Raw genomic sequence first — 27123 nt, forward strand, 5'->3', positions numbered from 1 at the left:
AGACTGAATAGCTACAGTATATATATATATACCAGTAGACAGTCTCTTTTGTTGTACCTATACCGTACGGTACGAATAAGTAAAAGGTGCTGAAGAAACTAATACTTTGAGTAAGCCATCTAAAAAACAGCCATCTAAAAAAAGACACAGGACTTAAGTAGGAAAACAATGCATTTATTGCTTTTCTCATAAATGTGTGGGTGAAAAGTTTTAAGAACACCTGTAATGTCAGAGTTTAAGAGTTCCTTAGTAAACCATTAAAAAAAACCAATGTCACCTTGAGAAGAACTCTAAATACCCTTCCTTGGGTTTCAACTGTGCCGTCACATTTTCAACCATTTTCACATTTTCAACAGTTTTCTTTTTACCGTTAAGATCCCATGGTCCCATAGTAGGTCAATATGTTACAGTAAAGACAGTGCCCAAATGCCCTACAAAAAAATGAAACGGTTATTTTTCCAAAACTAAGAACATTTCCCAGACAAAATGAAATGAGTCAACCTATAATTATTGTGCTCCATGTGTAATGACTGACCTGGTACACACAGGGATTCAGGCAACAGACGCAGTGAATTTGGGAGACACTGCCCCCTGCTGGCGATTAAGCGAAGAGCTCATAAACTGCTGATACAGCAAAGGCAAACAGTGACACAGGATCACTATCATGTCAAAAACAAAATAGTAAAGCGCAATTTTGCATTTAATAGAATGCATGTTATCAACGAATAAAAATGCACATTGAATACATTGCATTGGAAAGATTGTCATGTCAAATTAGTTCTTTGAGCAATAAATACAAAACTAACCTATTCACAAGTCCATAAAACCTCGACCAAATCACAAAAGACAATCAAAATAATCTCTGAAAAGAATATTACTTTTCTTTTCTGTATGCATTGTATGGATTTAAATTGCAGAAGTAAAAAATGTGCTTAAAAGTAAAACTTGCTATAGTAAAAAGTATTGCACCTTTCCCCCACAAAAAACAAAAACAAAACAATTTCACAGTTTGATTGGTCTAAGGCTGACAGTGACACTTGGCATTTAGGAGACCCCATCATGGGGCGAAAGACTACATGTCTCGCATAAAGACAGTGTAAAGTGTAAAGCTATTTATTTTCATCATGTCCTACAATGTATTGATCTAAATCACAGACATCCCCAGACAAAAATAAGACTTCCATCATTTAGAAAAATGAAATATGCTTTTTTGCGATCGATCTAGGCCTCTTAAAAGAAACGTTTCCAAAAATGTTACCATTAGCTTGTTCCCATATTTTCGATGGATCAATAGATGGTGTATTAGGCACACAATGCCTCATTTGCTCCCATTAGAAACCTTCTCACTTCCTCTCATTAACTAACAACACCAGGGCAGTGAGAATGGAAGTTGTGATTCACGGGGTGAAATCTTAAAAGCCTAATTTATGCTCAGTCGCACAGCAGTGTCACACGCTTAAAAATAGCAGACCTACAATCACAAAGGCGTGGCATCTGGGCCACATTGTGAGCTTGTAGGTCGGCTGTTTTCTAATGCACAGTCACCACTTATGCGACAAAGCATGAACCCGGCTTAAAATAGTGGCACCACATTATGGAAGGGAAAGCGTGGGGAGGCTGCAGAGAAAAAGAGCACTCGCTCGACACAGAGCAGGAAAAGGAAATGTAGTCATGGCCACAACGTAATGTTCCAAAATAACTCTGCTGACTTTTACATGTGTTGACAGAGAAATGGCCAAATGATGGATCTCGTATGTCGTTTGTTTTCTTTTCTTCCCATAAGGCATCAGGTATTGTGGCAGGTTGCTTGTGGCAGGTTGCTTGCTGTGACAGATCACATTGCGGCAACACCCGAAGACCCCCCCAATCATGGCCATGATCCCTTTTGTGGCGTTCCATTCATCATAAATGGCACAGGTAAATGCCGCAAGCAGCAAATGTCCTTGCCGCCCAAATAACCTGACAAACTGGGTTGGGTGGGGGGGCCCAGTTCGACCCGTCTAGGTCATTTAATAAGAAGTTCAGCTCCCATTGGACAAACTTGCAGGAAGGTTCCTTCTACTCCCGTCTCCTGCATTGGAGGTGACCCAGATACCGATTGGCCAGAAGACTGCCTTCAAACTGCCTTTGATCCGACAGGTAGTCATTCCAGGGGAATACTAGTAAATATTCCATGTCTTAGGAAAGGCATCAGAATGGTGAGAGTCACTGGATCTTGGACATGCCGCTGGCCAACAGGAGTCTGCTGAATGGTACTGTGGAGCGGGACACCACCAGGGGCAGTCGCACACGGTGGAGACCTGCAAGTCAAGGCAAATAACAACGGTATGACTAACAAATAAGTCCTCCTCTGTAAATGATATAATCTGTAAAGAGCTAGATATAATCTTTCTAACAGAGACATGGCTTGGCTCAGATGGAGCTGTTCTCCTAGCGCCAGCCTGTCCTGCAAACTACAGTTTCATTCACTCTGTTCGCGAGGCTAAGAAAGGAGGTGGACTGGCAATTATTTTTTCAGACACGTTAAAATTCAAGGCTCTGACCCTTGGCAGCTTTACATCCTTTGAATACCAGGCCACTATACTACATGGTCAAGCCTCTATGCCAATGATTAGCATTTATCGCCCGCCAAAATGCAGTAAAGCAATATTTCTAACAGAAATATCAGAACTTTTATCTATCTGCTCCACTAACTATGACAGAACTCTTATCTCAGGTGATCTTAATCTTCACCTGGATGATGCTACAGATGCTATGGCTATGGGTTTCTTAGAGTTATTGCACTCCTTTGAATTTATACAACATGTTGTTGGGCCTACACATAAACATGGGCACACTCTGGACCTGGTGATTTCTAGAGGGCTGAACATCACTGTGGATAGGACTATTGAAAGGCCTGAGCTATCAGACCACTATCTGCTGTGTTTTAATATGACTGTCTCTGATCTAGAGAAAAACATCACTGAATATACCATAAAAAAAGCGTTTTTTTAGCTCTTCTGCAGCCGACGAGTTCTCTCGTCACCTGCCCCCCCCCCCCCCCCTGCCCGATACTCCCCCAGTGAATGATATGGTTCAAAATTTTAATCTTAAACTAGAGTCAGCTCTTGATATAGTGGCTCCTTTGAAAACAAAAAAGAAACATAACACCAGAGTAACACCCTGGATAAATGAGCATTCACGCTCACTGAAGCAAGAATGTCGTAGAGCTGAGCGAGCTTGGAGAAAAAACTAACTCACCATCCACCTAGAGATTCTTAAAAAGTCAACAGTCGCCTATAACAAGGCCTTGCGTCTAGCAAGGCAGGCATATTTCTCTGGCATTATTAATGAGAACAAGAAAAATGCCAGAGTCATTATATTTTCAGACATTTAACCAGAAATGTCCACAAGTACTTTTGTTTTGGTGCTATCCCTTTTAGACCAAGTGATTGACTGTACTCGCCATTTTACATTTCTGTCTAATAAACTATTCAATTAAAACATCGATTTAATCTACAAGCTCACAACGCATCGAGACATCGAGCTTGTAGTTTGAAAATCTATTTTCGAAACATATTTGAAATATAAAACAGGGCTTAAGTGATTAAAAGCAGGAACAGAGAACACGATATATAACGATATATATATATATTACGATATACCAAAACCCAAATGTCACGATATCGGTATACGATATCAATATATGCCACCCAGCCCTGACTAAGTATAAAAAGGTGGAGCGCAATTATTAGTCACGTTGAGAGAAAATAGCTGATTTGGGCGAAAATAAAAAAAGTCCCATCAATCACAGAACAAAAGCGAGCAGGGAGGCAATGGAGTAACACGCCGTGCAGCTGAGATGCTATCTGTGCCATGAGGAAGGGGAGTGTGCGTGTGTGTGGCTTGTCTACGCTCCGAGCCGTTGTTTGTGTTGGGCGGAGGGGTAGAGGGTGTATGTCTGCTGTGACGGGGGCCGGAGGGTCCCCAAGGGGACCCTACTGGCTTCTTGTCCCTTTACACTTTTCCTGAAAATAATTGTATACTTTATAATCTGAGGAAAAGAGACCAGCCCATAGGGAAATGTGTGTTGGGAACAATTTTTCATTGTTCATCCAAGTACGCAGATAGAGATGTGCCGATACCATACCATTTTATAACCTGTGTATCTGTCGATACGGAGTACCGATCAGATACCATTGTGTAATTAAAAATACCCTGAGTCCAGGGACCCTCAGGGTTGATCCATGAGGGGGTTCCAAATGGACCCTTACAAGTCTGTAACTCTGAGAGTGTACAAATGGAACCAAATGGACCCGTAAGTTATGGGGGTCCTTGAAATTAAAAGGTTTGAGAACCACTGATCTAGGAATACATTTAAAAAAATCCATTAATAATAGTTAAAGTGCAGCTTAAAGTTGGTAAAATAATAATGTAAATTGTACAGTAAGAATATGAAAACAGTAGTGCAACATCAATTCAAAATGTTACTGTAAATGAAATCACATCATGTGATAAATACATGGTATCGGAATGGCATAGACCATTACAGCATACCAGCATTTTTGTTAGTATATTTTCTGTCAGAACAACCATATACGCAGACTTGCAGCCTAATGCAAAGTCAAATCGTACAATAAAAAAATAATTAAAAAGAAGTACATGCAACCCAAATGACAGACTGACCGAATGCCCGGATGAGCTCCGTCTGTACAGCCCAGGTCAGAGTTTTGATGAGAGAGGCGGAGGTAAGACCAGCAAACACCATGTTGTAAAGGAACACAATGTAGAAGTTCCCCAACCAGTTGTATCGGCCAAAATCTCCAAGTAGGTCAAAGCGGGTGATCCCTAAAAAAAAGACAAAAGAAAAACAGAATTAAATAAGACAGCTGAAGGGTATTTGATAATTGGTACAAACACAGAAATAATCAGTATTTGAAACTGGTTCAGTGAGTGGCCACAAGTCTAGACCAGAGCAGCCAATAACTGCATACACACTCCCCTCTCGTGGACAGTAAGATAACTACAAGTAGAAATGGCCTATTCAGCACAATCTCGCATTATGTGTGTCATTATTTGACCCTGTAGTAGTAATCAATGTTCTTAGCATGTACACAGACCTTGCACTTCGTAAGCCACTCTGGATAAGGGCATCTGCCCTTATCCAGATTGTAACTGCAAAATGTACAAATAATGCATTTTATGACTGCAGGCTTACCAAGTGTACGTGAAAAGACTGGCAGCGCTGAGCTGAGCACAAGCAGTGAAACGCAGTTCCCAATTATCTGAAGGGGGGAAAGAGAGGCGCAAAATTTGTCAGGGTTCAAATGTGAACGTTTCGGTCGGCTGCTTGTCTTGAGAACTGAACATCAGACAGAACAGAATAGATACAGACGCACAGTAAAATAACAGACATATTCATTTAACTAATGCCTTATTTATATCCCGACGTACGACGGCCGTGTCCCGCTCCGAAAATAGCAGGGTTCGTGGATTGGCTATTTTAGTTACAGGAGGACACTGTCATACAACACAGTATACTGTATAATCTCTGTAGGACTGTCCCAGACTAAGGATTTGTATAGTCGAATCCGATTGGTCAAATGTTGTCTATAGTCCACACTGGCAGTCTTAAAAAAAAAAATATTTTTGCATTATTTGAGAGATTGGCAGTCAAATCAGTCTGATTGCATAACATAAAAAAGTTATGCAACAGAGAATCATTCCATTTGGGCTGTGGGGGTGCTTAATGTCTGATTTAACATACTTTGTTTGGTTTTTTTTTTTGGTATAATTTTTTTACTTTATTCCCTTGATCGATTAGTGGCCTAATCGAGGGCATGCCTACGTTGCTGTCAGGTAGAAACCTTGCAAGTCCAAAACCGTTCCTTTTTTATTTTAAAAACAACATTTTCAGCTTGTAGATCTGCAATTTTCTCCACTTTTGTACAACGCTCTTGTATGACGAATTAGGGCATAAATTCGCACAAAAAAAATGAAAAAATGTAGATACGCCGTTTACTGCCTGACAGCAACGATCAGGATTAAGACTGTGAAAATGGACCAGTAAGTACTGTACGCCGGCCAGGACCGGGTGCATATTACGGTCCACAGGCCCAGCAGCAGTTGGTCTAACCTGAGTGAGGTTGGTGTCCTGAGCACGAGGTACCAACCCTGTGAACAGAGGAGAGCTGTAGAACCCCACCACTGAAGACACCATCAGGTAGCTGAGCAGAGTCACCGTTAGGGAGAACAGTAACACAATAATGAACCACACAGTCATTAACCAACTTAGACCCGAGGACGATTCTACAAAATTTCTTCTAAATCCTGACAGTTTTCTGAAAAACCTCATGTTTCTATGTCAGTGTCACTGGTGCTCAACCTTTTTCCTGTCAAGGACCCCCAGAATTATCTGAATTTGGCCGCCGACCCCCATCTGGAAATATGTTGTTCCAGGGACCCCTCCAGTAGCAAAGTTTTGAGTTAAAAAACGTTTGCTCTGAAAGAATATATATTCAAAGATTTGTGACACATTTTCAGGATTTTTCAAAAATAGCAGACCTACAAGCTCGTAGTGCGGCACTCAATGCCGTGCTATGAGCTTGTAGATCTGCTATTTTTAAATGGCTAAAGCATAACATAATGCTTGAAACACCAAAAAGGATTCCCGCCCCAAAATGAGTTAACATCGCACAGTCCTCAGTGTAAAATCTAAGCTCGAGAGGTTCTTTTGAAAAAAGGCGGAGATTCAGGCACAAAATATTTAAAAGAGGAGAACAACATGTTTCGACATATACCGGTCTTCATCAGGGCAGAGGTTCTCGTTTACCTATGATCCTATATTACCTAGATGTACACGACTGTGCATATTTTCATATTTATTTTCCTACTCGTTTAAATTATGGTTTTGCATAGTATTGTGTATATTTGTCTGTCATTAATGTTTTTAGATGAATTGAGTATGAGGACCCTATTGGAAACAAGCCAATAGGCTTTCTTGGACTCATCCTTTTAGCAGACGTTGTACGGTACTGTAATTCCCTGTGCTTGTCCATGCATGTTAATAAAGTATTTAATCAAAATCAAATAATCAAAACCATTTAATGCATTTGATGCATTACCTCATGTTTTCCTTGCTTACTATAAATCGCTCTGGATTAAGGGCAGCTGCTAAATGCCTACATTTTAATCGAGACAAAATGGTTACAACTGGAAAGTTCCATCTGTGCAGACTTGAGAACATGTCCTTAAAAAACAGCATAAAACCGGCCCCCGCACATCTGCAACACATTTCAAAGCCAAGAATGTGGTGGGAGGTAATCAAACATCACACACTGCCCAAATATCAAGGACGTTACACAGCTAAGTCTGATGTCTGTCGAATTTATTTAACCACTTAATGAACGTGGCTCGTGCGAGACTATCTGTATGCTGTGTGTGTGTGTGTGTGTGTGTGCGCGCGCGTGCGTGCACGTGCAGTGACATCCTGAGTGATAAAAGGATACAGTATGAGGACCACTTGTACCGCTGCTCCCAGTGACCCAAATACAGAGAATGAAACGGCTCCTAGACGAGGGTCCTGAAACACAGACCATCATCAGTCAGCTTCAGCAAGGGCTTTTAGAGGTGCTTTGACACTACTAGGAATACAGCAGTTAATCCAACTAATCGATAAAACAATAACCAATTTATCAAATAATCGATTTTCAGAAATAGCCAATCTGCAAGCTCACAGTGCATTTGCATGACACCACTGTACTACAAATAATAAAATAAGTGGTGAATCAGACTAATTGGTTTAGTTTAATTATTTGAAAAATCAATCAGAAATCATTTAGATTTCTTTTTTTATTTGATTTGTTGATACACAATATGAATAATCAAATTCTCACTTCTCAATTATTAGATTTATCAAAAATAAAATAGTAATCCATACAATAATCGAGAAGAAACCCTACACACCACTGTCACAAAATGTATGTTGCCTCACCTCCATTCCTCTGGGCAGGGCAGTCTCGTCAAAAAGCAGCTCCAGCACGTTGAAACACACCATCAACACACACACCACCTAAAACAGTGACACCATGTACAGCGATGAAAACACAGAAAGGTCATGGCATCGTACTGTTGAGTGGAAAAAAGGGCACATTTTGACATCAGCTCGGCTTTACCGTGAGAGCTAAGAGAAGGAGCATGGCCAATGGGTAGCTCAGGTTACGTTGCCATGGAGATGCCTTCCTGCGCATCTCTGCGGGGGAAAAGATACACATGAGAGATGAGAGCAGGTCAGTGTATGGGCGTACCGGTACAGTGTCATCTCTGTTGAGGAGAGTCTGGCAGTGAGAAATACATTCTCGCTTGGCAAAAATGGCATTCATATCAAATACAATTAAACACTCCATTTGTTGTGGTGTGTGTGGTGGCTTAAACAGTTAAACACCGGGTTGAAGAGTGGGAGAAAATAAAGGGTAAAAAACAAATGTCTTAACGTTCTGTATAGTAATATTTATTTGCAATAATAATGATGATGTCTCAGCACACAATTTGAGAATTCTCTATAGCGGCATAAAAACAGCACCAACAAACAAGAGCAAAACACTCCTGTATATCCTTTACCCAGAGCGATGCGCTTGGTTTGGACCGCTTGGAGCTCTTTCCTCATCACCTCCATGTCCATGTTCAGATGAACCCAGCAAGAACCACCGCCTACAACCACAACAACACACACTATATCACAACTAAATAAAAAACACTGTACAAATTTGTCAGAAGAACATGTTGTATCCAGTTGATCCCTAGCATTCCTATTCTGGGAGGGCGGGGGGGGGGGGGGGGGGGGTGGATGACATCTGCCGAAAATAGCAGAATGTAGATCAGCAATTATAGGAGACCAGATTTAGTATAGAGATTATAAATTCTAAAACATAACATAGCTGTCGTTCACGGATTTGAACTGAGCTAAGGATATACAGTAGGATTCAAAATGGAGGACAATTTCTCGTTGAGGATAGAGACATTTGCCAAATATTGGGAAAATTGGATTGAGTATGTAAGCCCATCGAGACCATATTTAATGTGACTATTAACCAGATTAACTATTAACCAAACATACGTTACATTGAGAATGCTTGTTTGTTTTTACATTTGTTTGGATACCGGTTTCACCTTTTTTTAAATTGAAGAATTAAGGGAAATCTTTTAAAAGAGGCATATCATTGTATAATGCCCGTCATGACAATCCTCATAAGAATGTGAATTACAAGCTGACACACCGTCTGAGACTACAGGATGGGGGAATGAGAGTCAATAGTAAATGCCTAGATACATTTATGTAACAAATTTGAAACGCAATGTCGATGCCTTTTTTTTTTTCGGTTTTCTTTTGTCTTTTCTTTTCTTTGTATGTTTGTGGTGTTGTTGTGTACTGTAAGTTTTTTGTCTGTCCTGTCTTGAAAACCAATAAAATGTTAAGTAAAAAAAAGAAATAAAAAAAAGAATGTGAATTACCCCCCCAAAAAATAAAGAAAAACACAGGGATGTAAAAGGGATGCCTTTTTACGTCTAGCAACCCAGATGCCCAATCCCTTGCCCCGGAATTCTGCTCCACTAGGGGGCGAGTCAAAACAGCAAAAAGAACGTTGGCCCACTCACGGTTCAGTTGCCTGGAGAGCGAGGCCTCCTCCAGTTTTGTGCAGCTCAGAGTTTCTTCTACATTTTCCAACAACTGTGGGAAACGCAAGACAAGTTAGACAAGTCAGATTACTGGATTTTACATCCACTCCAGGGCAATAGCTAATTAGCTATGTGAAATGGCCATTTGGTTCCTCATGCTCATACACAGAAAGGGCACGTTAAGGCTGTCACTCACCCGTGGTTTGACCAATAGGCTGCCAGTGACGCTGAACATTCGGGACAACCCAAATGGAGTGCACACTGAACAGGAAGAAAACAAAAACACTAAAATTCTGTACCGTTTTATACAGTACTTACAATAATTATTTCATCAAACACTACAGCTAGAGGTACCTTCTAATGCCAAGGCCTTGGCTTTGGCTTACTGATGTTGAAATACTTACACAGAAGTAGCAACACTCCAAAGAGAGAGATGCCAGAGTACAGGTAAGGCAGGTAGTACTCCCATAAGTCTGTAAATAAAGTTAAGAATTATTTCAGTTGTTCCAACCATGAAAGCCATTGGATAGGTAGCTAGCTAGCTACTTCAACAAAGTTAAATAACATCTCATGAGCCATTTTGAAGAGAGCCAATGCGCCTACAGCAATTTCCTCCTTTTTTAACAGTTTGACTGTTTTTTACGATTAACCCGCATTTTAATCAACCCCCCTTCACTGCCGAGATTGTTGTATTACCTTTAGAGCATACGCTGAATTATTTGGGCTTTTAATCCGCGAAAATCCATCAAAAAAAGCTCCCGTGGTTTGTTATGATCTGTGTGTAGCATCCACCATCTTGGTGCACCCGGAAGACGCACACAAGATTGGTTTCAATGAGGCGTTGCACCCAATGCATTTCCATTGGCCTCAATTTCCCAGAAGCCCTAGCAGCCCACAGCATGTGACGATTTCCGGTTTCGTCATCACAGCGAAGGCATCCAGTCTCATACTCCGCGACGAAGACGGATTTTCTTTTGATTCATTACATTACGGCGGATTAAACACATAAAACAAAAGGCGGGTATGTCCGATACGGCAGCGACATTAACCTGGAGTAATCCATTCCCGGCACGGAAACTGTTAAGGTTCTTTTTGTGTTTTTAATTTATGCGAAATTGTGAATTACGTTGAAAACTTTGGAAATAATAAAATGCAGGAAACAAAAAATAAAGGGATAGTGAGTCCAGAGTTTAAAAACAAGTGGGTTGCACACATCCAGTCCCTCACTGGTGCTGGACAAAAGGTTGATGCAGTGAAGAAGACAGTGTTTTATCCTTTTAAAACACTGACATACACAGACACGACGTTTCGGCCATAGCTGGCCTTCATCAGGTCTATAGTGAGGTCAAACTGAAATTGTATTCATGGTTGCGATGTTATATTTATTAAGCACTTGTTTTATATTTAGTTGTATTTAATTTTTTTAACTGTTTTTCTTACAGTCTTGTAAAATGTATTTCAATATGTAATTGTAATGTATTTTATGTGTGGACCCCAGGAAGAGTAGCTGCTACTAAGGTATGGGGATCCAAATAAACAAAAAAATTGTGGGTCCAGAGTGACCCACTGTTTGGGAACCACTGGACTCTGTAAATTCCACTTAATGCAACATTGTGCCCAAGCAGCAGCAGCAGCAGCAGCTGACTCACCGTACAGACTCTCCCTGGCCATGTTGTGGTGTAGGAGGGCCGACCCCACCCACACCATGCCCAGCACCAGCAGAGCCAAGAGCAGCAGCAGAACCACTGCCTCGTACACCCGCGCCATCACACCCTGCACACAGTAACAACAACAACTGGTTACATCGATGTACAGGCACAGGAGACATGCCATATGGAGAGAAACTACCATTATTTATCATCATCATCTAAAAGGTTTTAACCGCATAAACCCCTCTGTACTTATTGAACAGAGTTTTTAATTAGAAACCGTTACTGGCTACTGAACAAAACCTAAGCCTGTCGTCTGTGCTTAACTAATTTGCACTATACTGGTGCACATGTTTTATATGACAGAATACAGACTTTTAACATGCTGCCATTTTCAGGCTTTTTGTGCTCTTTTTATTTTCCAAACTTCACTTCATCCTAGTATAGACCCACAGTGGTCTATACTAGGATAAAAGGGGTCTATACCTACTATAGACTCACAGGGGTCTATATACTAGGCCAACTCATTTTTATTACCTCCACAGTGTCATGTATGACTGCACTATTGGCGCTTGTCTGTGATGTGATGCGCGCAGGGTTTACGACACTACTGATGTTTACGACAGGAAAACAGGTACTAAAGTACGTATGCAAATTAATACATACGTACTTAAAGTTGTTGTTAACCGGCTTGTAATGTCTTGTAATGTCCGCTGCTGGCTCTCAGTAGAGACAGACCTGTTCATCTCACCTCCATAGTAGTGTGCGTTATTCTCTGTACATAACACAGAGCAAATCTCTTTGCTGAAAATGGCCGATCTCACATTTATCGTGAGCTTGTGAATGCATAGTTTTATCCACACAAACCCCTATATACACCTAGTTGAACGGAGTGCCCCAGGGATCTACAATAGCTCACTTATTTTTTTACCTCTACACCAAATGTCTTTGCTGAATGTGCCTAATCTGCAGGCTCACAACGTGTCCCGTTGTGAGCTTGTAGATCTATTTTAGCTGAACGTTATAATAAAGGGATTAAAAGGGATGTGGTTTTATGTGGTTAAAGGTGTGTGATGGTGCTACGTAGTACGTACTAGTATATTATGAGGTAATACTTCCAAAGCCTGTACCTTTTTGGACCCAGTAAAACCCTCAGACTCCGTGAAGAAGTATGCAAAAGGCATGAGGAAGACCAAGGACAGATTGGAGAAGAGAAACACCAGGTTCCACAAGCCTGATAACGAGGAAGAAACATCCAAACGTTAGTGGTTTTCATTCCAAGCATTCCTCCTGGTCAGAAAACTGCATGCAATGTTGTGAACTATGTGCACTACCACGTGTGGCCATTGTGAGGCAGTGTAGTGTGATGAAAATGTCAGGTTTCACCAGTGGTGATATCAGTGCAAAATGTACAACATGGTAAACAATATAAAAAGGGGGGGGGGGGGGGGACTCAATGACAGACAAACACTGCACTTTCAGAATACATATTTCCTCTGTGGAACTGTACTAAATGGCACATTTAATGGTTGGTTGTCAACTCAACCTTTCTCCAACACACTCGACATCACGCTGCTGTGATGGCCTGGGGGAGTACAGACTTGAAAAACCATGTCTATAGAGCTCTTGTGGAGTAAACAGCAGCTGCAGAAATGCATTTCCCACCAACATTAACACTAGAGCCCAACCGATGATGGATTGATGGACATTTCACAAACTGGTTTTCAACTTGTCATGAAGACAACACAAACACAGAGCATGTGTTCGAGCACGCTTTACTGGACAAACTAAGCAATGATGATAATGTTTCTAAATTACCTCAAACGCTCTTTCTGCATTATGTAATGGATTTTTTTAGATTTTTTTTTGCATCATACAAAACATGTTGTTAGGATACCTTCAATAAGTCAATATCGGGTGATAACAACATCCGTCTGGTTCCACACAAACCAGTTCACAAGCATGCCACACAGAACACAATCCATAATAATTATCCCTTTGTACACAAAGTCGGGGGGGGGGGGGGGGGGGGTTGTATTGACTGAGCGCTGAGCAGTGTTCCTAGTTCGTTCCAATATGACTTTAAAAACAACAGGGCAGTGCCGTCTGTGGCAACAGAGCAGCAACTGTGAACTTTGGTGGTGTCAGCTCAGCTAGCAGGCGATAAATCAGTTAATCAGCATTACCATGGATGAGTGATCCGTTGAGCCACTGCATGTAGTAGCTCTGTGGGAAGGTGAGCAGGACCTCGTTGGACACGATGGACATGGGGAGCAGGAGCACCGCGCACACCGCCACGGAGAGCGTGAACGTGCACAGCCACAACCTGGAAACACACAAGAGGCAAACAGGAGCCGTTGAGTCATCGAAATAGTCGATTATTTTCTTAGCGATCATTTTATAGATTCCTTTTTTTTGATGAATCAAATAATTGAGAAGTGTGTTTTAACTTTATTCTTTTATTTATACACATACACCAGTAAGACGCCTGAGGGGTGGCAGTGGGGGCAGTGTCTTGAGTGTACAGGGTTTGATGAGGGCCCACGTAATTCTCAGGCCTGTTGAGAACTCTAGTTCGGGTGCGGCTGCACTAATAACTTTGGGGCAGGCCCGTCTAGAGTTTAAAATGTACATGTAACAGTCAAAAGAGTGACATTGAAGAGGAAGGATGGATGGGGAAGGATCAACATATGGAATGTCAGAACAGGTCAGCTCCATATATGGAGATCTAAGGGTTTGAGGTCAGATGTACAGTAGCTGGACAATATTGATGACATCAGGGATCTCCATCCCTGATGACACGTGATGTCACGTGATGCCTGGGGTTACCAAACAACCAAACAACTGACTGACGGGAAATGCACAATTTCATAGTAAATGCGACCTGCAGTCGCAATCAACGAATAAACATGAAAACAACAAGGGTCGACAAAATCAACTGGTCGATTAACCAATTAAGCCCTAATTTGAAGGTTTTCTGTTAAGCGCTGTCAACAAAAATAGCGACAATCGTTGATCTACAAGCACACAATGCGTTACTTTTTTAAATAATCTATTACATCAATTAAATTGAGTTTGATTAACTGTTGCACCCATATTATTTTCCTGACACTATGTGCATCTGTTAGCGTCACCGTTTAGCCCCCTAGCCAAAAAGTCGGTTTAATAGATAGAGGGTATGCGCGTGACATCATCATCATACCCGGAAGTTGGCAGGAACGCCTACTGAGTGGCAAAAAACTACTTTCTGGCCTTGACAACCCACAGAAAAGTTCTATCTGATTGCATTAAACGACATTAAACTCACTGTGCCACTCACTTTATGCATGCACATGCCCTCGTCTATACTGAAGTCTAATTAATACTTCCTCATGCAGTATAGTATAGATCAGCCGAAAATAATGCAAATAGTCAGCTATTTCCGGTGGGTGACGCGGTGGTACTGTATGTCCGAATATAAATCAGGCTTCAAGGTCCTGTGAGGTTGGAGAGGAGGGAAGGAGAACTGTCAGCATGGAAGGACAAAGTGTGAGGTTGGAGAGGAGGGAAGGAGAACTGTCAGCATGGAAGGACAAAGTGTGAGGTTGGAGAGGAGGGAAGGAGAACTGTCAGCATGGAAGGACAAAGTGTGAGGTTGGAGAGGAGGGAAGGAGAACTGTCAGCATGGAAGGACAAAGTGTGAGGTTGGAGAGGAGGGAAGGAGAACTGTCAGCATGGAAGGACAAAGTGTGAGGTTGGAGAGGAGGGAAGGAGAACTGTCAGCATGGAAGGACAAAGTGTGAGGTTGGAGAGGAGGGAAGGAGAACTGTCAGCATGGAAGGACAAAGTGCAGGGAGGAGCAGCCTGCAGGACAGGGCAATAAAAGTGGCTCGTGTTGTCACTTGTCAGTCACAAACAGTATTGCCATGTCCACTTATTATAAGTGACTTTAGTTGGGCTTGTTTTTCCTGTGAAGTTGCTTGTAAATATTGGTAGTTGTGGCGTTTTTTGGGGGGCTTGATTCTAAAGTAAAGCAATTTGCATATTTAGGCTTGTTTCCTAATATTGGTTCTCAAACATTTTCATGTCGAGGACCCCCATGCATTATTTTGTCAACACGGACCCCCATCTGGAAAGTGTATTATGCCAGGGACCCTCATACCAGATTTGTGTTCAATGTTTTTTTATTAAAAAAATAATTAAACAAAAAAGTAAATCCAAGATATATTTTTTTGTAGATAGTCTATTTTCAAATGGCTGATGGTGATGAACATTAGATTTAAATCGCTCATATGTGGAGTGGCTTCTTTTGGGCTTGTTTTCATAGACCTGGTCGCTTATTTCTGTCGCAAAACCTGGCAACAGCGCTCACAAAGCCTCCACGCTGACAGACACGCAGCGAGTGAGATCACAATGTAATGAATGCTGGGTCAGTCAATCATTAGGGCTTTTCACTTACGCAATTTTGTTGACGGTGGCATCTTCAATGTCATCTGAAAGGGGGGGAAAAAAACATGTGTAAGATTATTACTATTATATAACTGATCCAGAGATTAGACGAGAGATAAACAAATCAATATTTGCTGGCATGTGGCGGTTACTATACCATGTCTCCTGTGTTATATAACAAAAGACAAGGGACGCAGTATCAGGTAAAATAATCTTGGCAACTGGAAGAGAAGCGTTGCAAATAGATTACTGTTACCCCGACCAGATAGGAGTTGAAAATGTAGGAATGTGAACAGGATCCGCTTCAGGGCAGATGAAAATTAGCGAGTGTGGATGGATTTGCTCATCTTGAATGATATGGGAACAGAAGTGAGAGAGAAGCAGCCCCCCACATGAGGAACAGAAGTGAGAGAGAAGCAGCCCCCCACATGAGGAACAGAAGTGAGAGAGAAGCAGCCCCCCACATGAGGAACAGAAGTGAGAGAGAAGCAGCCCCCCACACGAGGAACAGAAGTGAGAGAGAAGCAGCCCCCCACATGAGGAACAGAAGTGAGAGAGAAGCAGCCCCCCACATGAGGAACAGAAGTGAGAGAGAAGCAGCCCCCCACATGAGAAAGCTCCTGGCCTCAGAGGCCCTCCGGTGGGGGAGAGAGAGCCTCCAAGTTCAGAAGAACACTTTGTTCAAAAGACTCTCGAGCAAAACATACTTCATGTTTTACACAGACCATAATGCCTAGAAAATTGAGTCCCCAAGGCAGGTAATGGTTTAGCGTTACATTGCAAGGTGTCTTCAGCGACACAAAAGGTGACAAAACTGAAGGTAATGATCTCGACACAAGTAAAATATGCTACTTTTCGGTAATTGAAAAAGCAAAAAAGTAATTAAAACCTAAATGGATTGGTGTTATGCCAAAAAACGTTTTATGAAGGTAGTTGACTCAGTCATGTACAGTAGAAATCCCAGTCTCAGTAAACATGCACCAATGCCTTGTCATGACAAATTTGACCAAATCTTTTTGGGTTTTTTTTTTAAGTAAAATTTAGTTTTTCCTCACACCGAGCTTTAGTCAATAATGTAGTTATGTAATAATTCATGCAGAAACATGCTCTTACAAGTACATTGCAAATGATGGCAAATCTGTGAAACCAGTTCCAGGTACTAGTGAGTGCCAAAAGCACTAGTCGACTTCATTAGTTACATATTGCATCATTTGCCGTTTTAGCTGAAAGGCATAGCCGTCGTTTTGTTGCCCATGCAGTTGATGACATCAACAGCAGCGGAGCCTGAATGCAAAGCATGTTTCCAAAGTTTGCCTTTTCCAAAACCCAATTAAATGAGCTGGCCATGATCCAAACTTCAGCTGAGCCCCAGCCCCACAGATACCACAGCTGGTTCCAATAAGGGGAACTTATTACATAACTTTTACTCCAATTCTAAAGCAACACTGTATGTTTTAGTAGGCGACTATAGCTCCAACTAAGTACATTAGATTTACTCATTTGGTTCCAAAGAGATTACATTATTTTTAACAGCAAGTGATCACGCATGTGTGGCCCGTACTTAAAGTAAACAAGCAGCTAATGTAATGTCTAAATGAGATGCTCACTACGAGCTTGTACTTCTGCTATTTTTTTAAGTGAGAGAACTAGGCCTACTGATTTAGGTATTCGTAGAATCGGCCTCAGGTCTTTAATGGGTTGAATAGGTTTGCTGTTTGTCATTAGTCAACAAATGCACTCTTTGAGATGTTTGTGCCCTGTCAAAGGGTACTCCAGCTATGTATGATGTGCTGTGTGTTTATCTTGTAGGTCGTAGGAGCATTCTTCACCGCCCCTTCCCTCAACCAGACCCATGTGTAGACTGCCTGAAGCAGTGGTTATGTATGTTATGCAACTCCCTTTTACAATTTGCAGCCATGTGTTCTAGTCAAGGTCCAGAGCCTTCGCTGGATAATATATATACAGTATATGGTTACACCTGGACTCAATGTAATCACACACAAGTATTCAAAAAAGAAAAAGTGAATTAATGTCACCCCCAAACACCAGGTATGGGTTAGTGATGTTTGACATTTTTTAAATATAAAAAACAATTAAGAGTGTAGTAACAGCACTGATTCATTTAACCCATTTAGCCATGATCCTGAGCCACTGCCGCCCAGTAATATCTAAAGACATTGGTGGTTTACTGGCCATCACCTCAACGTAGCACTATTGCACATTACCGCAGATTTTAACCCGGTTTCCTGCACAAGAGCTGACATTTTTTAGCCTTCCGGCTTGCTCGGGGGATAAATTGAATGTTGACCATCAGGTCAAAAAAAAATTCAGATCCTGTGTCTAGGTGTCAAAGGCAGGGCCTTTGACACAATCTAAATGTCTCAATAACCACCCCAATTGTATTAAAATACTCATACAAAATTACATTTTATTCATAAAATAGTGCCGCTGATATGGTTTTAAATTTTGTAATTGTAACAACTTGCATCCAAGTTTGTACATTAATACAACTTATTGCTAACTGACAGCTACCTATTGTAGCTACCAACAGAACCTACAATCAAAGGCACAACCAGTACCTATAATCTTCCACCTAACTACAAGGCTATTTCCTCCAGACTAGAGTCGGGGGTTTCTCTAAGTCTAAGATACAAGTTATACTGTACGTCTGCACAGTGCTTGCACTGAAGGTGTGGTCTATATTGTCTTTCGAAGAAAAATTCCAAAACGTGAATGTAACCAGCATGCTTTTCAACGCTGTCATTTATCCCTCCGGCAGTGGCCCAGAGTGACTGCTTTCACCTCCGGGCATTTTGTTATTCTTTTGTCTGCTTTAACGACCACTTTTTTTCCCATACTTACCAGTGATAAAGTCAGCAGTTTTCTTGAAGTGGGTGAGTATGATGTAAGACACCATGTAGAGGCATGTGAACAGCAGAACACAGATCTGTTGAAGCGAGGAAAGGAAAAAATAAACATTAAATGAATACATCATTATTATTTTCTTTTTTGCCTATGTATACCAGGGCATAGCTAAAGACAAATTATATGCTTTGGGTTGGAAGAACAGTTATCTTAGACATACAGTAAAGCACAGGCTCATTCACAAACAGAGTTTCTTAACTATGTTATGATCCTGGGCATGTCATAACATTCAGTGAAAACAGCCTGGTGAACAATAGAAGATCTATAAGCTCACTGCGCATAACGGGACACTTAAGGTGGTTGCACACTGGGCGCGTTTTTCGGAAAACTGATGGAGAAATTCCGCGAAAAACGCGCTCAGTGTGCAGGGACCTTTAGGCCCCTTTTCCACCAAAAGAACGTTCTAGATTCTTGGAACCATGGTGCTTTCACAGAACCGAAGGCCAGTTCCGAACGAACTTTTAGGATTCCGATTCTGAACCAATTCATTTTCAGTGGAAACACTCTCAACTGGTTCAATATTAGGTAGGACAAAAGGGCCACAATGGGCTTTTACATTGGCTAATTTCAGCAAGAAATCACACCTGTGTGAAGTGAGGGGCACTCTTATCATCGTACATCATCATAACGTAACAACTTAGACACGTATACCGTAAATTCTCCATTCATTGTCAATGGGAATTTAAACTTTGTGTAGGACAAAAATACTGATTTGCTCAGACAGGTGACGTAAATTCTCCATTCATTGTCAATGGGAATTTAATTTGTGTAATACGGAAATCTACAATAATAGCTGAATATAGGAGGGGCTAAAAAAAATATGTGGACAGAGTATATGGCCCTGGGAGACCCTGGTCAACGAAGTATATAGACCGATTCAATAACGGGTCTCATGGTCGCAGCTGGCAACGTATTTCCTGTAGGCGGAGAAGACATATCTGCGGTGTAAACAGTCGGCTCTTCTACTACATTGAATGGGAAAGTGACTGATGTTAGTGTGCTCAAGGCAAGCGTTACTCTTTTACCTGCTTTTTACTAACACTAACTTTACAAAGATGCCCAGAACATCGGGATGAACCTGTGTAGTTTTTGGCTGCTCCAACAGTGGTGGCAACATTCAACTTGAGAAAAACAGAATGTTAAGAAATATGGTTGAGACAAAGCCGTGAAAGGTCCTGAAAGATACATAACGTCAGTCTTAACCAATAGCCAATCTTTCTGTTGTATGAACACAAGGCTGCTGTACTTTATACATCATACTTTAAATGTTTAGTATGAGGCACACTAACATCAGTCACTTTCCCATTCAATGTAGTAGAAGAGCCGACTGTTTACACCGCAGATATGTCGTCTCCGCCTACAGGAAATGCGTTGCCTGCGACCATGAGACCTGTTTCTGAATCGGTCTATAGGGGAATATAGTGGTTAACCAACCATTCTAAGCTCATATCTCTGAGCCAGTGTATCTTATAGGCCAAGAGAGGTGGGACATGTCCTTGACACAGAACATCCAGAGAAGAGACAACAGGCACAAGTGATAAGGATAAAATACATCTGAGGGTTCAAGGAGTGGTAAAAGTGACTGAGATAATGATGACATAATTGAGACCCACGCTGACCCAGAGAGTGCCACAGTTCTTAACAATACAGAGAGTGACACAGTTCTTAACAATAACCATGCCAGACGGCCATATAGGTTGGCTCTGCAAGAATAATAGAAGGGGCCACGTTTGTTATTTGTTTTCCAGTTCAGGCTAAAAACTAAAAACAGCAGAAAAATATGGCAGGCTACATAATGCTGACCTTATCTTACAGTAGAGTACACCATGATGTAAGCAACACAGCTACAGCGAAATAAATTAATGATGGGTGTTAGATTTAAGTGTGTCAGTGTACACTGACAAGTGACAATACAGGTTGTTTACTACAGTCTTTGCTTGCACATTGGCGCACCGAACTCTGACACACATTAATTTTATTAGCTTACTAAACTGCCATGTTTTTAAACTGAACTGGAAAACAACTATCAAATCAGGCAGCCTAGGGTTTCATGCTCCTTTAAATAAATCAAATGCATCACTTTAGAAAACAAAGATGGTGGCAACCTTTTGATACGGCTCTACAACAGCAGACAGATGGGGTATGAAGATTACCAGTTTATCCCAACATGGGGGGAGAGGTGGGGGGGGGGGGGGGGGAGTAATGAACAAGTATGGATTATGTCTGGAGATTGATTAAGAGAGAAGAGAGTTAAATGGATAGTCTTTGCTGACCACAGAGGTCTTTCGCCAGAAACTTTCTTTGTGGCCTGCATATTTAGACTACTAAAGCCTGCCCTACTTTCACTTAGCAATCCGTTGTCTGCTGTAGCATTCAACCTTAGTATTCAACTTCAACCTTTTTCTCCAAGGGAATGCTATTGTATGGCTACTAAAGGCAGACAATACTAATATCACATGATGCCAGCCATGCCTCCACCCTAAAGCTGGTCATAAGATTCTTAAATATTTTAAAGCAAACCGAAGCTACAATGAGAAGGACTCATATTCAGTCAAATTTAGCTGAATGAAAGGGCGATTTGGCATATCAAAAACAAACATGCTGGCCCTGATTTCATGACATCAATAATATTCATTTATTTCATATTCCATTTCACCAGAAAAAACTGAAAGGCAAACCTCCATCAGTTGCACCACTCAAATGTAATATAAACAATTTGGTACCAAAATGTGTGAGACCATGAGGTGGGTTTCTGTAGCAGGGTTGGGACATGGTCTTGGATGGAAAAAACCTATTTAGAAGTTTCTATATTTTTGTTGTTAATATTTGAGAAACCAAATTTAAAAAAATACCTTGAAGGGGAAAATAAATGGTCAACTGTGCAGTGCTAAACTTGTTTCAAACAACGATAACACAAATATACACTTTAGCCAGGAAAACTGGCTTTTTGATGACACTGCTATCTCTGACACAGCATAATGGGGAGGAATCTCACACACACACACACACACACACACACACACACACACACACACACACACACACACACACACACCCTGAGAGAGTATACATTTGGCACTGTCAGAGGAAGAGCAACAAAGGGGACAGGATGCAGGGTCTCGTCTCAGAGGTGACAACAGCAACAGAAAACAATAGGTGTAAAGAAGAACCGCCAGAGCATGGCAGTACAGTATGTGACAACAGGGATATGGACTTGCCTGTCAAAACCGGTTTGCAAAGACGAAGATTGAATGCTGCCTCAATGTACTTATGATTAGAATAAATCACCATTTCATCCAAATCAGCCAGCCGCAACTCACTGAGGTACTTTAGTATTATGATTGAAATGTGTGTAAATAAAGTTTGAAAAGGGCAGAAATATCCTTGCTTTAACAACAAAATGGAGAGCTTCTTTTATTCTAAAGTTCTAAACTATGAACAAAGGAAATGTTCTACAGTAGTGGATCCATGGACATAATGGTACAGTAGCAAAAGAGGGATCCCCTCCCCCTATTCTATCCATGAGTGAAGAAGTTGAAAAGGCTGACCCAATTCTCAATGCCGTCGCCAACAATAAGATTGGGCAAAACAAAAAAGTGCATGTGCTATACTGTAAACAAGTAATCAAACCGTTGCCATGAAACAAACCTTCACTGTTTCATTCATTAAAAAGGGAGTGCTTATGATACCGACAGAAAGTGCACACTACCCTCCTATAATGACAAGCAATAGTTGAAAGTCTGCCCCAATCAAATTTTATTTTGATTGAATACTTTATTAGTCTTAAAAGTAAACAGCAGCACGTGGTACAGTAAGACATGCGATGTTACACCCTAGTACGTGTCAATAAAGGAAGGGAATTGACGTTATGAGTGAGTTGGAGGTACAAAGGTGCTATCCTTCGCCTTCTTTGGCTCCATTTGTGGCTTGGGAGCTTAAAATATGTATATTTGGACGTCCTGTCTTGATTTCTTTCTTGTGTTTTTTCTTGCATTACAATACGCAACCATAGGTTTGCGCAAGGACAGAAAAGGTATCACTGTTTGTATAGGATCCATCATCCGTCTCACAAACTCAGTCAATGCTGATGCCTGTGTTGTTTGCACCTCCAAGACAATACCAGACTGCCAGACTCGGCCATGCCCCAAAATAATGTGTGTCTCTCAAAGAATTGTCACACAAACTAACTAATCGTAGGCTACTTCATACCAAACAGAAATGTATCAATTGAGAAACGAAGGGCTTATAACAGCGCAGCTGGCAATGGTCACTTGTGATATTCTAAGATAGCCTGGTTAATAAACCAGACAAATATCGCACGGACCGCGGGATATTAGTCTGGGGAGGTTCAGCTTGGATTTCATTTCCAGGGAAACATTTTCTCTTTGACGCAATTGGTCAGAGCTACTGTCAGTCAAAGGTCTCAAGCATTGAAAGTCACTGTACCAAAGCCCGCCCATATTGCATACCGTGTCCCGATTGGCCGCCCACATTCTCTGGTGTAGGAAATGGGCGTACAATTGAGCCTCTCCAGACCGAATTCCGCCGGCAGGCAATTTAGTTTTGCCAACGGCTGATTCGGTCTGGTTTATTAACCAGGCTAATTCTAAGATGGATGCAATTTTGCAGCTTTCAAATCAACAACATGGTAAGCACAACAATGTTCAATAGTTCAGTCTAAATTGTGAGTACAGCGAGGGGTGGGATCAAGCAGAATAAAGCCCCTTAGTCCAAGGACTGTAGGTAGAAACACGTGTGCTTGACTGGCAAAGCCTAAGACTGGCAGCACTTTGCCAGCTGTTGAGAGCAGAGTTTAGGGGGGCGCTCAGCATCCATAATCATCTCTTTGTGTTAACAGACCACAGGAACTGAGAATTTGGCCAAACATTTTTGAGGGGCGCTAGCCTCTCCTATACAGCTTTTGTCCCCACACTTCTCAATATTTGCCATTGACAATGAAAGGAGAAATTGGGTCAAATGTCCGCCAAATATGATGTAAATCAACACAAAGTTCCCCCAACACATTTGTGGCTATTTGAAAACAAGCTGAAGCTCAGACTTTTCATCTATCTTTACAACTTCCTTCTGCAGAAAGAAGGAAGCCGACGGCTGACAGCAGCAAACGTCTGTGTTATAATTTAACACACTCAGTTTACAGGGGAACTGGCATAACAGAATTCGACCTGGTCTAAGTGTTGTTTACTTTAGAGCATTGTGTACAAATGTCTTAGATTAGGCTAAAATCGAATCACAAAAAACCCATCTATGGCACCGTGGCACGGCTCGGCCCAGCTGTAATCCAAACAAAAGCAATGTGATTATGTTGTGTGTTCGGGAGCTAACAAATGTAGGACATTTAGAGAAATGTCTTAATGTAATATTTGAAGCTATAGAAGTCCTAAAACAGAATGTCCTAGCCTACGCCATATTGCAGTTTATCCTCCCAAATAGATTAAAGCAAACAACACATAATATGAATAACTGCCATCACAGCCTGGCCTACTAAAACAATAGATCTTCAAACATTCAGAAGTAGTGTGTCCCCAGCTAAATGATTGATAGTTAGGAAACAAATGGACCCTTGTGGGTCCGTAACTCAGAATGTACAAATGGTACCACTCTCAAGAGTAAATCAACGCTGAGGATTTTACTGTGATGGGTCACGGTGAACTACAGCCATGTAGTGAGTGAACAGTGACCACCAGAGATAACAGCCTCTGTTGACCACGATGATGGCGAGTCGAGTGTTAGTAAGCTGAACACTTGAGGCTGCATGTCCAGGAGCTTTTAGGGGCAGTGTGACTCAGACCATAAGAGCATTAGGTTAGGTGAAACTGAAAACAACAATGTCAAAATAAGGGAAATGGTATAAATATTCAGTGTTCTTTGCAATACTCCTCTCACTGGAACTGTGATTTGAAGAAACTACGTGCTCAGCTTGTGGTTACCAAGCAGTGTAATCCGGTAATGGCCTACACAAAACTGGGGGGGAAATTGTTTAGTTTCACCATCGTCATTCATTGTCTGTGTGGAACCATAATGTGGTAACATAATATGCTCAGCTATTCATGACCTATCTTTAGAGATCTGCATCTCTTCTGCTTATCAAGGATATTTCACACTTGTAGACCAAATGGTGCAAACGGCTGATCAAACAGCCAGGTCAACACAGCAAATATAACTCAATCAGTAGCAAAAGGCTTCAAATCGATGGATGTTTGTTGAACAAACACTTCATACTTCCTTCCATGTCTTAATATAAACAGAACAAATGTGAAGACAGAGAACATAACTTATCCCATTAACTATGTGTACACTTTAGAGAAGGTGCATTCATGCATACATGAGTGGCACTGTGCACATGGTGTCCTCTCCTACTGCACAGGGGGGATGTAATGTAAGTAAATGCTATACTGTATATTATTTATAGACCAATAGATGTCAGAAGATCAAAGTCTAGGAATTTCTCTCAATATGCAGGCAATGGCATGCGAGCCTGTAGCCCTCCAAGCAGAACCCAATGCTACTGAAGTTTCTGACATTTGTTAGACCCAGTGCATTGGGTCCTGTTGCATCAGTACCATGTCACCTGGTACGCGGACATACATAAAACATAAACAACGTGGATAACGCCTGTCTGCGCTCTTTGACGACATTTCTTCGTGTGAGGGTTTCTGAATATGTGAAGTATAAGTACCCATACATGCCGCTGCGAATATCTCCTGTGGCGCGGAAGCCGTTAAGTATTTTTAATCTTTGTTTGACCGATTTGGTCGCTTTGATTCTTCTCTTCCTTCCTTGTTTATTGACACCTCATTGTACCGCCTATCTGGCTAGCTAGTGGCGCTATAGCTATGACAGAGCAGATCAGAGGCAGGGACGTAGCCGCACAAGCCAACCGCACACCGGGAGGCGGTACAATAAACGGTAAACAAACAAGAAGAAATAAAGCGACCAAATCGGTCAAACAAAGATTAAAAATACTTAACGGCTTCCGCGCCACAGGAGATATTCGCAGCGGAATGTATAGGTACTTAAAGTTCACGAATTCAGAATAACTTAAACTAAAAAAGGCCGTCAGACGCCGCAGATACGAGCTTAGAGAGAATATTAATGTACGTGTTCCAGAATTCCCATAGGGAAATATAGTCATGAACAGTGACCCTACATAAAACTCATCAAATTTTCAGAAAAGCTTTATGTAGGGTTCCGAGAGGGGCTAGCGAGCCTGCATCAAGGAATACAGCTCTATAGAATGGGCTGATATTCCATATTTTGTCTTTCCATGGCTGATATGCCACATGTTGCAAGTGCAACCAGCCATTGGCTACATGATATAGCCAGCAAGTGCACCAGCAGGCATATAGTATCATGGGATACCTCTTGGCAATCAGAACATGTCATGGAGTACAGTAAAGGACAGCTGCGATTTCTGGGTTAACGATCACAATCTATATCTAACCTGATCTTCAAGTTAAGTCTGACATTCAGATTGTACTGTAGTCACTTGAGTTCTTAACGTGGGAAGAATCAGATATAGATTTATAACGTATATCACGGATAAATGCATTACATGCACAACAATCTTCAACCAGGTCGAATCGAGCCATGACAACTGAACTGACACCAAACAGGCATTTAAAAACAAAGAGAGACCCCCTGGACGGGATGGGTCATTTCAGGCCAGCAGTTTAAAGGGCCCCGGGGTGTTACAGAGAGATTGGCCCCTTTGTATTGTGTCTCAGTCTCCGCCACATTCCTACTATAATGACCAGCTGCGGCCATCCACACAAGCGTCTGTGTAGCCTGCTATAATACCGTATAGCTGACTGGTGGTCGCCGAGTTCACCATTCACTAAACTCAAATAGCCTATCTACAAGCTCACAGCGCGTCGCCTGGCGACGCAGTGTAAGCTTGTAGATCGGCTATTTGCGGCTAGTGAACGACACCTCCGTATGATGTAGTACAAAACAAAAGGCTTTTTAATCTACAGTTAAAACTACCAACGAGCGTGTGACATACAACCATAGAGCTGCATACAACACGCCAGAGCGGCCAGACTATAAAAACGTGTGTTGTGCAAGAAATGCATTTAAAATGATCATTCTTGTGCTTTTTTTTAAACTTGAGGTACAGATTCGTTATTCATGTGACGGTTTGCGTCAGTCAGTTATAATAACTTACTATAGTCTCCCGGACGCGGTTGTGGAAAAGTTGCTCTCTAATCGACACGTCGTCCGGGTCCATTCTCCCCCGCAACCATAACACAGTGTGTCCTGTCCCCCTTGTCCTGTCCTCCCTGTCCTGTCCTGGACCTGTCCTGGACCTTCTTCAGAAGCACCGTGGCAAGGAGACCATCATCTCTTTTACACTGATATAATACAACGTGGCTGTCTGTTTAGTCTGCTGCTTCGCTCTGCCACATTTTGTAATGAAGGTGGCCCGCTGACTGTGTGTCTCTCTGTC

The 27123-nt window shown here is 41.6% G+C and overlaps 1 protein-coding gene across 1 annotated transcript; it reads right to left on the reverse strand.

The window, feature by feature from the left end:
- Positions 1 to 191: 191 nt before the first annotated feature.
- On the reverse strand, positions 192 to 27123 carry lmbr1l (limb development membrane protein 1-like). Its single transcript, XM_083768500.1, has 17 exons — positions 26842 to 27123; positions 18594 to 18678; positions 15742 to 15775; positions 13490 to 13629; positions 12434 to 12537; positions 11304 to 11427; positions 10059 to 10127; positions 9851 to 9915; positions 9634 to 9706; positions 8599 to 8688; positions 8154 to 8230; positions 7973 to 8050; positions 7488 to 7561; positions 6116 to 6206; positions 5198 to 5264; positions 4666 to 4827; positions 192 to 2300 (listed from the first exon to the last, which is right to left on the reverse strand). The coding sequence occupies exons 1-17, from the start codon at positions 26902 to 26904 to the stop codon at positions 2206 to 2208; spliced, it is 1491 nt and encodes a 496-aa protein (XP_083624626.1). The 5' UTR covers positions 26905 to 27123; the 3' UTR covers positions 192 to 2205.

The sequence above is a fragment of the Protomyctophum parallelum genome (assembly GCF_964188405.1).
Source record: "Protomyctophum parallelum genome assembly, chromosome: 7".
NCBI lineage: Eukaryota > Metazoa > Chordata > Actinopteri > Myctophiformes > Myctophidae > Protomyctophum > Protomyctophum parallelum.

What these genes read in the sequence shown, in the direction of transcription:
- lmbr1l (XM_083768500.1), bottom strand. Translation starts at nt 26,904, where the DNA reads ATGGACCCGGACGACGTGTCGATTAGAGAGCAACTTTTCCACAACCGC. An exon ending in GGCCAGGGAGAGTCTGTACG is followed by an intron (nt 10,128 to 11,303) that starts GTGAGTCAGCTG and finishes CTTTATTTACAG; the next exon opens with ACTTATGGGAGTACTACCTG. An exon ending in GTACAAGTGGTCCTCATACT is followed by an intron (nt 6,207 to 7,487) that starts GTATCCTTTTAT and finishes GACTCTGCTCAG; the next exon opens with CTACCTGATGGTGTCTTCAG.